We start from the raw sequence: 15,521 nt of genomic DNA, 5'->3' as shown, positions 1-15,521 counted from the left end.
ACACGTACAAATGAACATTGCAAGGGACTGACTGCAGGCACCAAGGGAACATTCACATCTGCCTGTGAGCGTGCAACCAAGAGCCTGTGAAACTACTGCCGTCATTCCACGCTGAAGAGGTGGGGCCATCTTCTGTAAGGCAGTTTGGAAGCTTTGCGGGGAATCTGTCAGAACAAAGGATGCAGATCCACGAGGCAAAAAGGCATTCTGTCGAAAGCTGCGTGAGCCGTGTGCAGGCCTGCAGACATGTGAGTTGGGGGAATATTGTTCTAGGGGCAGCCCTGAATCAGACGAGCAGCTCTGGGAAGACTTACCTGGGTAACATCAGCCTAAGCACGGGCTGCAAACCCGCAGAAGGAGTTGCACTTGCAGGTTCAACAGAGATTATTTTCTTCAAAAGCACATTGGGAACTAAAGGGCGCCCAAATGAAGTCACAGACAGATAAAGATGAAAAGCTTGACACAGAACACTATTAGGAAGATGCTGGCATAAATGAGCAGGGTAAGGAGGAGGAAAGTAATGCCGCGTCAGAGCGAAGAGTGAGGACAAAAGCCATTCTGGCGTGTCCCAACCTGGATTCCTGACCAAGGCAAGCTTGTTTGCTAGAGCAGAAATGAGCCTTGGCACGGAGGGGTTAAAAGATGACTTGTCCTGGGGGAGTTGAATTAGCCACATATCTGGGAACTAACTTCTCCCAGACCCTGTCTTGTTTTGTTCCTTAAACGTCTCCTGCTACTATTTTTAGCAGAGAATTTTCTCAGCCGAACGCTCCCAGTCGAGTCCTGGTCAGAGGCCCTTTTCCCAGAGAGACGCAGGCCCAGCAGCACGTGCTGGTCCCCAGTTCAGCTTAGCTCAGAATTCACCGTCCTGCCGGCCTCGGGGCTTACATGTCGCACTGCCAGGTCTCTCCTGAGGCACGGGGGACGATCCCCCCCCCAGCCTCGTGCGGGCATGTTAAACACTGCAATCTGGTCTGCAGTTCCAGAAGCAGCTGAAGAAGAGGGTGGACTGGACTTGATAACCGCCCGCAGGCATTTCAGAAGTAAGAATGGCAAAAAAAGGTGGGAAGGAGATAGAAAAAAATGATTAGGCTGACATTAATAACAGAATCTGCTTCTCAGCACTAAAATCTATTTGGATTCATTCCAGTTCCTCCAAGGGAAACCATGGAAGCCTTTATTGTTCATAAAAGTTGCAACTAAAATCGGACTGGATAGAGCTTAAGGAAATACCTCTCAGAGGACAACCCTGCCTTGGCTGCTGGCAACAAATGAGGTAACTCCCTTCCTCTTCTCTGGTTTTCTTGGGGCCCTCATTCCTCCTTAGCCAAAATGCTACCCTGTCCATCAGTCCATCCCTCCCTTCCCCTGGCTCCTCGCTGCTCAGCCTCCAGCACAAGAGCAAGCTATCTGTGTGCTCAGGCCATCTGCCTGTGTGCAGCTAGCAACGTGGTGGTGAGTGTCTGGGGCGGTTCACAGGGAAGCAATGCTTCTAACTTCTTTTATCTACAGCTTGATTTAATGCCTGCTGCCAGAGATGGGCATGTAAATCAAAAGGCCAGCTCGGGACGCACGGATGGACAAACCGAGTAAACCAGGAATGAACCCCTGGCTTGTTTGTGCTAATGTGCAGTTAAAGCTGAGGGACCTGGGAGGATCCAGCACTCTGGATCCTGTGAATGAAGCGCGGGGGAGGCTGCAGTCCGGCGCTGGAGAGCAGCAGCAGTCGGCTGGTTACAGCAGGGCCACAATCAAGAAGGTCCCTCTAACAATGGCCCCTTCTTGGTCAGTGTATCTGTTGCCTGTGTGTCTTGGAGTCACGTCAGCGAAGCAAACAGATTGGGAACATATTTGTACTCCCCACAGCAGTACAGAAGCCAACCCAGACACAGAAGAGCAAGCTGGGCTCTTTTCTGCTCCTTGCCTCAGTGCCAAGTTTCCAGCTCTGCTTGAAACCTGTGGCCGAGCCCTACTTTGGCAGGGGTGAAGGGAGAGGACAGGCAGGATCAGGAAATACTCCGCTCTCAGCTCAGGCTTGCAGAAGTTGGCAGCTGGCTACAGGAGAGGGAAGCCAGACTGAACCCAGCTGCGCACCTCCGAAGGCCCCCCACGAGAGATTAAATTTGGCACTGCGTGGCTTTGCCCTTCTCCCCAGCTATGCTTAAACACACGGGCGCCGAGAACAGCAGTCACCTGGACAGCCCACAGATGCTGCACCAGGGCTTGTTCCAGTGGCAACAGCTACCTTCAAAAAGCTTCCCCAAGCCCAGCAGGAATCCCAGGAGCCCAGGATTTCTCTCTTGACCTTCATGTACACATTCCAACACATGGGCACTTAACCTTTGAGGCTCCTTTGAAAATCCCAGCGACAGAGGTTTACGGATGAGTACGTTTCCCCTAACATCTGCCCCCTGTGTCAGATGCTGCCAGAGCCTCTCTCTTCTGGCTCTGCTCCCAGCTGAAGGACAGACAATAGGCATTTGAATGTGGTCTCTCCTTCCCCTCCCAAACAGCCTGGGGGACACAGCATATCAGAGCCAAGACAGCGCTGACAGCACGGCTTGCCAGCCAGAGACAACTCTCTCTAGACCATGGCCTGCCTTTTTTATCCCTCCCAGTGTAGCTGAACCACTGGCTACTCTTGTTGCGGGGCATGCAGGCCAGCTCTTGCCGAGCAAGTCCTGACAGCATCCAGCTAGCCAAACCGAGGAGGTCTTTTCTCAGCACACTACTGCTGGAGCCAGCCTAAGCCCTCTCTGAACGCTGCCAAAATTGACTGACGTCTTGGATTCCCAACCCTGCCGGCCAGAGCACTGGTTAACGGAGCCCTCCTGTGCCTCTCTGCCACGCCAGCTCACCTGGAAACACACCGGCCATCTCTTGGACTTCCCCTTGCCCACTCTTAACAGCATCTAGCTGCAATTAACTGATCCAGGCAGTGCAAGGGGCGCAGAGAGGAGCAGTTCCACCTGCAGGAGGTTCGACAAGGGTTCAGCGAGAGCTGGCTTGGATTCTTCTGAAGAACCATTGCTCCACCTTTCTAGAAATAGCTCTGCTTCTCGCATCCTGGAGCCATTCAGCCTGTTTGGCACCGTTTCTGCTGCTTCGGAGACAACAACAGAGAGTGAGAAAAACCTGTCTAGACAGCATTTACCTTCCTTGGACTCCCATTGCCACATCAAAGCACCACTTCAAACAAACCTGCAAACTGGCTAAGTAATAATCCCCGGCTCTCCTGTGCCTGCTCCAGCTGGAGGCAGTCAGACCCATCCCACTGTGCTTCAGAGTTCATCTTCTGACAAGAGGAAGAGAGGCAGGATGAAAAATCTCATTACAGGATTATCAACAGAAGTTACCTGGCCTCAGACGACTCAGGAGGGGGATGTGCCCTGTCTGCTCAGCATCCAGGTAGAAGCAGAAATCCGATCGGCAATCTGCAAACCTCCAGCTCCTTTCAAAAGCAGACATACAAGGCAGCCCCCTCGGCGGTCCCACCTCCTCAGGCTGGATCCTTTTCCTTCCCAAAGCCATGTGCATGAATGCTGAGCAAGCTTTGCTACAACCCAGAGGTGAGAGAACGTCTTCCCGTGGCACCGAAGGAAATGGAGGTCACTGAGAACTACGAGCGGCTTGTCCACCAGGACGCAGCAAGTCACTGTCAGAGCAGGACAAAGTCATAGAAACTCAGGGAAATGTTCAAGATGCCTTGAAACCAAGGGAGCTGGAGAGGTTTTCAAGTCACTTGAGCACAAGTTACTTGAAGTCACTGCTTTGGGGAAGCATCTTGCACTAGCATCGAGCACTGACCACCACAAAAGCAACATCTAGCTCATTATTTTAATAAGGGTCCTTTGAAATACCTTCCGTGTGAGAGACAGCTAAGAAAATCCAGTCTGGCTTTATTCTGTCTCAGGCAGAAACAGCCTTTATTTAGCAAACTGCTGCTAACAGCTCTGTCTCATTAGTCAGTGTTTAGGGAACCAGGCTGCAATTGTTCTGAAGTCTGGCATTGCAGAAAGAGCCTTGATAATGAGGTCTACAGGAGACGATTCCTCCTGACAGGCCCACAATGACCTAGAAATCCTACTTAATTCCCTGTCAGTGAAAAGTGCTGAGTAACTGCGAGGTGCAGAGGCACTGGGGGCTGATCTGAGAGGGAGGCTGCAGCCTCCGTTCACACTTGGGGCTGTGATGCAAGAGCTCCACGGTGGAAAAGCCAGCACCACTCAGCTATGCAGCAGCTCCCCAGATAAAGCCGAGGGGAGCCTTGGCGGGCAGATAAACAAGAGGTTTGCTATGGGAAGGTCTGCAGCCTCATCTGTACAAGCCCTGCCACCCCGCAGGGCGTGCAGAGTGCCGGGAGCAGAAGCCTCTGTTTAACCCAACAGTAGAGGCAGGAGGAGGCACTTGGAAGCAGCCTGGCACCAGCCAGGGCTCCTCTGAAGCCCCCTCAACAGCAGCACCTGGATGTGGTCTTCTCGGCTGCAGCGGGCATTGCCTCCTCGGGATCACGCCTGCTTGCAAACGGTGCCAAAACCCTGCCAAAAAGGCTTTAACCCCCCGGCTGAAAGAGCTCAACTTTTGTCTGTGTTCCTAGGCCCAGCGTGGCCAGCAGCTCACCTGCCCAGCCACCACTGCTACCGACAGAGGTACGTGCTGCTGCGGGGTTCTGCCTCCTCTCCCGTGGACGCGGGACACGCACCGGGCAGCGTGCGAGCCCCGGGGGCCTTGCTGAGCTTTCGACACGTTCTGCCCCAACCACTTTTCCCTCTCCCGCCCCGATCCCGTTTCCTCGGAGGAAAACGCAGCAGGCTGGCACAGGCTTGGGCCACAGACACACCACTTTCAAGTGGTTCGTTTTCAACAAGCGGCGCCTGCACCATGGTTAGGAACCTCTGGGCTGGATGGCCCAGAGCCAGCCAGGCCAGAAGCTGAGGTGGAGGGATTCGGCTGGCATGCGGGTTGGATACAGCTGACCCTGAAGACCACCCCCAATCAAGACCCTTACAGGCATGTGCTTGCCACCTGTTTCAGCCAGCAGACGAGGGACTAAACCAGGAATTCTGGAACTGAATGCGGAGCCTGTTACAGAGTGGTCTAAAGACTCCCACCCACGTGAAGCTGTCGCTGATGTGTGCTCTCTTACAGACCCTTGCAGAGGAATGCATCCTTGCCCACCATGTGCAAGACTGCTCCTCCCGTACTGCAAAGGCAGCCCTGTTTAAGGTACAGCTCAGAGCCCCGAAGGAAGGACTGCTGTAAAAAAAGAAATGTGGAAATGAAATCACCAGCCGAAACAGTGTCTAGAGACAACTCAAGCCAAGTCCCTCGAATGTCAGCACCAGAAGGAGGGCTCTGAAATGGAGAACCTAGCTCACTCCGCACCGGCTCTGCTGGCACAGACAGAAGATCTGCCTCAGACATGAGGAAAAGACATATGCTGAGAAAGGAAGGACCAGCTTTATTTTACCAGCCTGTGTTCCCACCAGAGATGTGCTTTAAAGACTGCCTTGCAAAGTAGAAATTAAATCCAAAGGTGCCTATGCATCTTCCTTGCTGTCATCCCCTTATCAGTTATCTCCAGCCTGCTCTGAGCCAGAAGATGAAAGGATCGTAACACCACTTACCTTCCCACTTAAGAACATGCTTAACAGCTTGCTGTTAAAGAGAAGGACACTCAAGACTCGGGGAGGCAGCTGTAAATTCTGTAAATGGGTTCCCTCACATTTCTTTGAAGGAGCTACAGCTTCTCAGTGAGGCACAGGGATCCCAAAAGGAAACTTAGGGAGGGAGGAAAAGAGGGAAGCCTTTGTAGCAGAGCAAGACTTTGTTTGCCTCACGCCCAGAACGTGAAGCTGAGTGACAGATGTGAGACGTATGGCATGTGTGCCTCAGAAGTGACCGAGGATGAGCCAGGAATTGAAAAGCTCTTGGGAAACATTTAAGCAGCCAGAATTATGACATGTTTGTCGCTAGACCACAAGAAGCTCCAAAACCACGCTCTCCTCGAGACGGTGCAGTGTTACAGCCAAGAAGGTTGGGGATCCCCTTACACGCTGCAGGCAGAACTGCTGCACAGTCTAACAGTGGAGGCCAGGCCACTGCACAGCCCCTGCGCCTCGCCCCCAGCACCCGCTGCCTCATCTCCGAATCTGACCCTCCCCTCTCTGTAGAGCTACTTGTCAGCACAGTGAACCTGGGCCCGGCTCGCCTTTAGCATTTAAGAGCTGAGTCAAACTGTCAAAACGGCCAAACAGGATCTGTTCCAAATTTTTGCAGAAAGAGGAGGACTGAGGAGCCTGCAGCAGAACACCAGGAGCCTCCCCGGGCGAGGAGAACAATCGCTATTGTTGACCAACAGCGGGCTGCTGGCGGGCGACGAGCACGCCTCGGCGCAACGCCGCGAAAAAGAAAAGCCCCCGCGTCCTCCCGGGCTCACAGAGCACCCCAAATGAACCGGAATCCGGAGTGCCCCCCCCCGCCAGCCCCAGCAAAGCCCCGGCCATCCAGCACCCCAGCCTCACCAAGCCCTGGTCGCAGCTCAGCTGTTGGCCTGGAGAACTCAAGACCCAGTTGGCAACTGGGAGAGGGGGGCACCGGAGAGCCTTAGGAGCTGCTGCTAGCCCCAACGCAGACTTCAAAGGGTTTATCCTGCCCTGTTGTGTGGGAGAGCATGCAGTGCCTGTGGGTGAGGACAGCTGTGTGTTGGCCAGGCCCACCAGAGGATTTTTGATGGAAGAAGAGAGAAGTTAGTACCTGGTTTAACCTCCCCTCCAGCACGTACAAGGCAGCTTCGGCAGGCAGAGCTCCGCACTGCCCTGTTATTTATGGGATGCTGAAAACTGGCCAAAATGAAGGGAAAACACCAGATACATAAGGATGCTTACCAACTGAAACTGCCAGTTCTGCTTGAGGGAGAACCCGTGAGACTCAGGAGGCGATTACAAGGCCTTTCATCTCCAGATCACCAGTTCAAAGGCAATTCCCACCAGCACTGACCAAGCTGTAGTCAACTAATAGCTATTTAAATCAGATAAGCCATTGCCTCCTCGCTCTCCGAGAAGCCAGACCAGCCCCATCGATGTACACTACATGCAATCTCAGCAGAGTAGCTAAGACCAAAGAGGGAAACAATCCAGCAGCTCTCCTGCTGTAGGAGCTGCTAGATCAACAAGGAGATCCATGGTGGCTGAAGCCAACTCATTTCATGGCACGTTGTATCCAGTCCCGTCAGCAAAGCACAGATCAGTCATGCTAACAGGGGGTTGCGTGTTACTCCTCCCACCTTTGTTGCTGGTATCCGAACACCTCAAAATAAAAACAACCCACTCTTCCAAGGACGGGGGACTTGCACTGGCTGGGGAAGTCAGGGCTGATCCAGAGGTGCAAGCTGCTGTCGTGCACAGAGCTGGGACTTCCCTTTCTAAGGTCTGGTACTGATGCGCAGGACCTTGCTACTCTAGAGCGGATGTTTTCCAAGCTCTAAAAATAACTAACTCCAAACAACATGGTGGGCATAGAGAAATATTTATTTTTGGGCTTTTGCAGAGATCAATGCAGAAGAAAAAAGATTAAAGCAAAGATTTAAGTGTGTATTAAAAATAGCTTTTGATAAGATCCTGTGAGGGGATAAAAGCTCTTTTACAGAGGCAGCAAGAGCTGCAGGACTTTGCAACACCTCCCCTGCAGTTAACTGTGTAAGGTCCCGGAAATCATTCAAGAGAGTGTTAGCAGCCAGAGGCCTCGGGAGGAAGTCCATTAGCAGGCAGCAATCTCCTTAATGGACCCTCGGGGTATGTGGTAGACACTGCCTTGGCCATGGACACTCGGTTCTTTCCACTGCTGGGATTCAAGGGCTGCTCGTGCAGCCATTATCATCCAGCACTCTAAGGAATGCTCCTCATCTTTATGGCAGCCCAGGAGCGCGATGAATTACGCTTCTGAGTAGCTTTCGTTGAGCGAGGACGCAAATTGGCATAGTGAGTTTTTTCCCTTTTTTTTTACAGCACCTAGCAAAGACAGACACCGATCCATACGTGCTAATGTAATGCAGGTAAAAGCACTAACAGCTGTGAAGGCCTTTGCTTTCCAAGGACAGCATCCTGGCAAAACAAAAATATTGTCTCCATGGCTGATCTTGGCCTGAAAGATCAAGCAGAGCCTTGTACATTTATGTGTAGACAAAATCATTAAGTCCTCAGCTGTGCAACTGGCTCCACTCGAGCAGGTCTGAGAGCGGGCAGCCACCCCGGAGAGATCCGAAGAGGCAGGAACCTTCCTACTGGGAATGAAAAGCAGGGCTGCTGTGCAGAGCACTACTGGCTCTGTTAAAAGGTAAGCTTGGTTTCTCAAAACAGCTCTCTGCCATGACGTGGTTTGCCAGTCTTACTCCTTACTGCTAATGAAACAGAAATTCTGACTTGCTTTGGATATGTAGAATACTATAGGCTCTCTCAGCAACCACTGAAGGACTTCATGGTTATACACCTTGAGACATACCGAACAAGACTGTCAAAAATGGCAAGTGAATTAGGTGTATCAGGTGGGGGAATGAGCAGGGAAGTCGGATGCTGTCAATGGACCTGAATTTTTAGAAGTATTATACTTCCACCCTCCAAAACAGAGTCTAAACCAAAGTGCCCCAATTTACATTCTACCTGTGAAATGCTGGCCACTTATATAAGAAGCTGCCCCAAAGGTTACTAAAGTGGGGATTTTCAGAAGAGGTCATGGGCGCTAGAAACACAGCCTAGTAATGGGAACAAATCCCCTTAGATTTCAGTGGATTTCTCCAGCACAGCAGAAAATCCTACCTAGGCCACCAAAATATATTTTTAACAGCGTGATTAAAAATCTTGGAATACTGCTTAACATTGTTGACTGCTACCTTTTAGCCGCATGCCAAAGATACAGTAAGTCCCTGGCACATGGCAGTTTTAAAGCTAAATGCCTTCAAGTGAGCCAGCTGTACCCAGATGAATTAAGAGGACTCTTAAAAACCTGCTGATCTTACATTTGTGTTGAAATAATCAGGTACATTGATGGGAGCGGGTTAGAGGGTGTTCTGGCTTTGACTCTGAAATCCCTGAGATTTATGACTTTTAAAACAACCAACAAAACCTTGAGCATTATCTGAACACAATTTAATTTCATCTACTTCATCTATTGCTCCGCTGAAACCTTCATTTCCCCTTGTACCTGACTCTGTGTTAAGCCCTGCGCTCCATCCCGCGAAGGGCACTACATAACTCAATACATTATATTATTTATACTGACAAATGATTATTGCACGACAGAACAATTCCCATTAATTTTGCGAGCTGTCAGGTTACAGCATGTATGTGGCTGGTTTTCTTTCTGAATTAGTCAAAGCCAGCCCAGTGTTGACTGGATGCCCGTTTGACAGCTCTCAGCAGTCTGCAGGTGAGTTCATGGGAATCCTACCCAACTGTGCTCTCAGGAGCAGGGGAAATTGCAGAAATTTTTTTTTTTTTTTTTGCCAACTCCCATTTATAAATTTTGCTTCTGCATCTGCTGCTCTCTTCTCTGCCAGCTGTCTGGTTTGGAACATGCACCAAAAGCAATTTCCTTCAATACCCAATGTAGCAGAGAAGGAGCTTTGACAGGACACTTAAGAACTGCAGAGGAACACCCTCTCTAGACATCGCTTCTTGCATATTAGTGTTTTTTCTAAGAAATTTGAAGGCCTGGCTTAGGGTGCTGCTCAAGTAAGAACTGAGCACCAGCGCAATGATGCAGCTGTCTTGGTTTTGCGCTTCCAAGCGGTGTGTTAGACAGCTGAACTTCTGCACGGGAGTCACACAACAGGATGAAATCCAGCAAGGCAATCAAAGTGAGCGACTGCTGAGGAGGAAGTGGTAATGGAACCTCAGCTGGCCCTTCTTGTGCAGGAAACCTCTTTAATATACAACTCCCCCAACATTTATCCCCAGAGGAAGCCTGCTTGACCTCCGCTTATCTAAAATGAGAAGCAGAAGTTTGTTGAGGAGTTGGTTATCCTTGAGACCAATGTTCTGGTGAAGTCCATGGAGTGCCTTGCTGTCCTGTTCCCCACAGATGTACTCTTTTGTTGGTAAGTCTTTGTAAAAAGAACTAAACTCTCCAAACAATACCACTAATCTCAAGTTAATACTGAGGGTGTTAGCACCCTGAAGGGTCATAAGCAAACAGTGACCTGAGCCTTCCAGCCAAAAAAAAAGTCCAGTTTTCATGTCGCTGTTTATTTTTCTGAAACTGCAAACTCCCGCTTCCAGCATGGGAGTTTGAGGACTGCAATCCAGCAGGTATTTCCTCTGCCCCAAAGCACTGCTATTGACAGAACTGCACCCAAACAGCAATCCAGCCCCTTTGGGTGAAAATTAAGACTGTGTCCAGAACATTCATTAGTGCAATTAAAGCTATTACCTGGTTCTCAGGCCATGTCCTGACTCAGCGAAGGAATGGGGTTTGTTGCACGGCACACACCCTTACTCCTCCACTACATGGAACTGACGTTTAGTGGTTGAATTTGGTTTTAATCCTGTGTCTCATAAAAACATGATACTCCCTAGGGGTTCAGAGGGAAGGCAAACAGCCCTTATCAATTGGAAGAAGACCGTGCAGTTCATAATCTAGTTGATAGAGAAGCCAGATTAGGAATGTAATTATCCTAATTAATTTTATATCTTGAATTCATCTCTCTTTACATAAACAGCAGTTTCAAAGCAGGCCACCAGCTTCTACGCACAGAGAAGTTTTATCTGGTTGAGGGGCACGTTAGCAACGCACGCTCTTGTTTTGCAGAAAAGGACTCTTGCGGACTCAGGATCCTGTTGGTCTGTGGAAATCCTTCCCCTCGCTAACTCCCTCCCACCACTTCAGGCCTGCTCTGTAAGGAGTTCACCAACCATCTCCGGATCATCAGGGCCTGATGCAACAAACTGTGAAGCATTAGCTCGAAATATACAGCTGGGAGGCCAGTTCTGCTTCACGGCACGAACCCCCCATCGCAAAGGACGATAAAGCAGCGAGCACAATTTGCGAGAGAAACATAAGTGATAATCCGAGAAAGCTGCAAGGAAAGCAGGAGCAAATCGGGGCTAACCAACATTTTACCCTCTGGAGATGGCTAAAATTAGGGACAGGAGGCTCAGAAACCAGGCCCACCCACAGCTGTTAGGCAGGGCAGCTTCTGTCCTTGTTTGTGACGCTACATGCAGAAGCTCGTTGCGCTTTATCTACTTGTTGAGGTGATTTTTGGCAACTCAACAGGTGTTCGTGGTGCAAATCCTCAGTGTGTGGACAGATAATTGAAAAACAGCTGCAGCAGGGCCAAGAGACCCAGAATTCAACTTGTACAAGGAAAATAAACAGGTCAGTAAAAGAACCTAAGTTCACGATCAGAGCAACATCTCTGTCCACATTTCTTTCTCCTCACTAAAGAAAACACATTTTACTCTTTGAATCTAGTTGTGCTTCAGTAACCAATTCTCAGAAGAATTCAGAGCAAGAGGGAATGTGCTGGTATCGCGTTCTTTGTCAACAGCTGTAAAGTGGATGTGCATCCAGCTACTCCTTAGTGGTGATGCCAGATATTGCTTACCCAAATAGGAACACCCAGCCCTTCCTAAGAATTTTTTTGAAGATGTTATTAAGCGTCTGATTTTGGCATGGCTCTCAAAGCTGTTTGTCCCGATTTTTTACTGCCTGTTGAAAAGAAAGCAATACTGCAAATACTTCCCATCAGAAAATACCAACAAGCGGCTTATCATAACTGCAGTAGGGCTCACAACATTTCCACCGAGTGATTTTTGGCACTGACAGCTGACTCGGAACAGTTGTTGGTGGCTGGGACAGATGGACTTCATATATTAAAAAAAAAGAAATGAGAACTTCTCCTCTGTAGATTTTGAAAAGCCTTTCGCACAATCCAACATATTACCAAAACCTCAGAATTAAGTCAATGGGAGATCTTAATACACTGAGCTTTAAAACTGAAACGTGCCAGCGACTTGCTGTATGTCCCCCTCAAAAACTCTAAGGTATCTACACGTTTTATTTTCAACGGAAGTACTGGAGCATTCTGGGAAGGTCTCCACAGCTCTGCCCTCAGCCTAGCACCTGAGATCTTCAAAATCCACATGTCCATTTCCACAGGGAAGCTTGAAACAGAGACCTCAAGGTAGGACGTAACACTGATGTCAATTGTAAGCCTCACTCCCCATCACTGGTGTGTAATTATGGCCATGGCATTTCCCTGATGTGTAGAATCTTTAGATGCTTTTAGTGCTAGAGCTGGGTATGCACTGACTACCCCGTGCTTCGCTGGCTCCTGGTTGGGGGCACTGATTTAGGGCCGTGATCAAGGGTAAGGTCTGTTCTCTGGCAATAACACTGCAGGAGGAGGCAATCCCCGCGCCGCTGCGCTTGTGAGCTAAGGAGCACCGTACAGTCTAACGCACACGAGTCAGAGTTTTGCAGCTTGGGATCTCAGCACCTTGTTAGCTTTGCCAGCTTCCTTTTGTGCCTTTTTCTTTCCAAGCTGCCACCAAACTCATCCTTGCGGTCGCACTCCTATCTCGCTGTCCAGCACCAACCCTGCAGACCTCAGCACGCGTTTTATTTTGTCCTGCTGACAGCATAACCTTAACTTAGTGGGATGCCCCTCGGTATGTAAAATGAAGCGTCGTGGAACAAACTTTTTTATTCTCAACCTCACTCCTGCCCACTCTTCTGGGCTTACGACCCCAGATTTGAAAACAGCTGGAAATCAGTACAGGACGAGGCACTTTGATTTGGCCATAACCCTTCGTATTTCAATGAAGAGCAAACCCTGTTATCACTTGGTTTAATCACGGGGTAAATGTTCTCAGGCAGTGATGTGAAACTAGTGATGTCTGGCTGTTTTTAGCAACTTTTATCTGTCTAAAGAAATGCAAAAGTATCTGTAGGTCATTTCCAGCCTTGCTATCTTTTAAGGCCAGATTCAACAGGACGCTTAGGCACTGCTCACGTAACAGAGGAAGGAAAGGGGGCACCTTTCTGCCTTGCAGCCCAACTGAAAGGAAAAGTTGTGTTAAGTCTGTCGTTTTTCTCATTCAAAGGGAGCATCCGAATCCAGAGTTAGCACCTGGAAGACCGTGCGATGCTCCAGGGTCAGGCACTCCCAATTCCTCCTGCTGAAAACTTTCTGCTACAAACGACAGTAAAGCAAGTGAACGACAGACCCTGGAGCACGGCGACAACCATCTCCTCATCGCAGATGAGTGTCAAGAGTCATCTTCTCACCCCTCTGCTCACTTTTGGGGTAAATCGTGCTCAAATCTCACTTTTCTGGAGGCCCAAGAGGCTCTGCAAGTTATCTGGAGTCGATGAAAAATTGTTTTGTCCTTAAGCTGTTTGAAGTGGAGCTGACCCAAACCAGTTACTTGTGTGTCTGTACACATGGGCGCAGCCCTGTGTATTTCAGTAATCAGTTGCTGGCTGTCACCCTAACCCCACTCCATCCCATTTTCTCCTTCTGCCATCAGGGCAGACGGGAGGGGGCGGGGAGGGCAACGCAAGCCCACCGGCTGCTGTCCCCCTCCTCATCTCCCCGCTATTAATAGCCAGACAACAAATGAGCCCGAATTCATTCCTGAGCGGAATTAGCAAATGTTTTTGCAATTAAAACTGCAAACATTCATGCGGGGCCCCCGGAACAATAGGCGCCTGTGCCTGGTCGTGAATAGGCACTAGTGTCCGCCCTGCCTGCCTGCCGAGGCTGCACATTCCTGGCACCCTCATCCCTGGACCCGCTTGAGCTGAGCTTTTGGGTTGGTTTCCCCAACTCTCTGATGTCCGGCCCCCCCCCCCCCCCACACACACACACCCTGGAGCCGGCGGGTCCTTGCTGCAGGTTCTGGGGCTGACCCCGGACCCCCCCATCCCGGCAGCGCATCCCTGCATCCCCCCCTCCCCAGGATAAGGGTCGGGGCAGCGCATCCCCCCCCCCTCCCCGGGATAAGGGTCGGGGCAGCGCATCCCCCCCCCCCTCCCCGGGATAAGGGTCGGGGCAGCGCATCCCTCCCCCCCCCCCCCCCCAGGATAAGGGTCGGGGCAGCGCATCCCCCCCCCTCCCCAGGATAAGGGTCGGGGCAGCGCATCTCCCCCCCCCCTCCCCGGGATAAGGGTCGGGGCAGCGCATCCCCCCCCCCCTCCCCGGGATAAGGGTCGGGGCAGCGCATCCCCCCCCCCTCCCCGGGATAAGGGTCGGGGCAGCGCATCCCCCCCCCTCCCCGGGATAAGGGTCGGGGCAGCGCATCCCCCCCCCCCCCTCCCCGGGATAAGGGTCGGGGCAGCGCATCCCCCCCCCCCCTCCCCGGGATAAGGGTCGGGGCAGCGCATCCCCCCCCCCCCCTCCCCGGGATAAGGGTCGGGGCAGCGCATCCCCCCCCCCTCCCCTCCCCGGGATAAGGGTCGGGGCAGCGCATCCCCCCTCCCCGGGATAAGGGTCGGGGCAGCGCATCCCTCCCCGCCGCTCATCCCGTTACGGAGCCGCGGCAGCGCATCCCCCCCGCCGCTTCCCCCTCCCCGGGATAGCGACCGGGGTAGCGCACCCCCCCGCCCCTTCTTCCCCCCCTTCCCCTCCGCGGGGTGCGGGACGGGGCGGCGGCGGTGCCGCGGGACTCACCGAGCAGGGGCAGGAGCAGGAGCAGCGCCATGATGGGGTGTGCGGAGCCGAGCCGAGCCGCGCCGAGCCTGCGCACTGCCCGGGCTGGGGGGGGCGGGGGGGGGCGGACCGGGGCGGGGGGGGGGGCGGGGGGGGGGGGGCCGCGCTCCCGTTGCCGCGGAGATTGGGGATTGGGGGCGGGGGGAGGCGCGGAGCCCGGCGCCTGGCACCGCGGGGGGCTGGGAGCGGGGGGGGGGGGTTGCCTTTTGGGGGGAGGGAGGGAAGCGACCCGCATCCCGCGGGTTCTCCGGCTGCTTCCCGGGAAAACGGGGGCGGGGGGGGGGGGGGGGGGGGAAGAGGTGCTCGCCCCAAACACCCCGGCTGTGGGTAAGCGCCGCCGCGGAGGGGGGAAATGCGGCGGGAGCGAAGCGCTCGGGGTGGGGGGGGGGGGGGCTTTAAACGTTGATAAGCTGGACGTGAGCTCGAAGGTGAGGTTTTGGTTAGCGAAACCCATCCCAGTTTTGCTCTGGAGCGGGTGTTCACCCCCTGCGTTTAACGAGAACCCCTAAAAAGAGGGATTTCTTTGTGAGGATTTTCCCTAAGAAGCTATCTCACCCGTGCGTTTCACTATAAACTTTTCAGGGAAGCAAGAAACGCGAGCAACCACTTGGGGAGAGAGTGAGAGTGCTTCTCTCGAGGAGCCTCCCCGAGCCCTCCTGCCCTACCAAATTGTTTCTGACAAGGCCACGTGTTGAATTTAATGATGCTGCCACGAAACGTGGCTTCGCACAGAGGGCAGCCCGAGCTGCTGTGTGGTCCTCAAAAGCGTCCCAGAACTTTTTCCTTTGATTAACAGGAAGAAACAAAAATT

The 15,521-nt window shown here is 52.2% G+C and overlaps 1 protein-coding gene and 1 long non-coding RNA gene across 4 annotated transcripts in view; one reads left to right on the top strand and one right to left on the bottom strand.

The window, feature by feature from the left end:
- Positions 1 to 14,708, bottom strand: part of JAM3 (junctional adhesion molecule 3) — a 32,697-nt gene extending 17,989 nt beyond the window's left edge. Inside the window, exons 1-3 of one of the 3 annotated variants that reach the window (XM_042800384.1) lie at positions 14,672 to 14,708; positions 3,202 to 3,295; positions 2,859 to 3,103 (exon numbers count right to left, since the gene is read on the bottom strand). In XM_042800384.1, coding sequence (XP_042656318.1) covers positions 2,859 to 2,877 — 19 coding nt within the window. In that variant the 5' untranslated portion in view covers positions 2,878 to 3,103; positions 3,202 to 3,295; positions 14,672 to 14,708. The remainder of the gene's footprint in view (positions 1 to 2,858; positions 3,104 to 3,201; positions 3,296 to 14,671) is intronic. The other 2 variants (XM_042800385.1, XM_042800383.1) reach the window with 2 other exon arrangements.
- Positions 6,655 to 13,408, top strand: LOC116961571. Its single transcript, XR_006166040.1, has 2 exons — positions 6,655 to 10,093; positions 10,804 to 13,408. It is a non-coding gene; the product is annotated as an uncharacterized LOC116961571 (long non-coding RNA).
- Positions 14,709 to 15,521: the final 813 nt, after the last annotated feature.

Source organism: Tyto alba, unplaced genomic scaffold (assembly GCF_018691265.1).
Source record: "Tyto alba isolate M040663 unplaced genomic scaffold, T.alba_DEE_v4.0 Super-Scaffold_32, whole genome shotgun sequence".
Taxonomy (NCBI): domain Eukaryota; kingdom Metazoa; phylum Chordata; class Aves; order Strigiformes; family Tytonidae; genus Tyto; species Tyto alba.
This window is presented reverse-complemented; position numbering and strand designations above follow the sequence as displayed.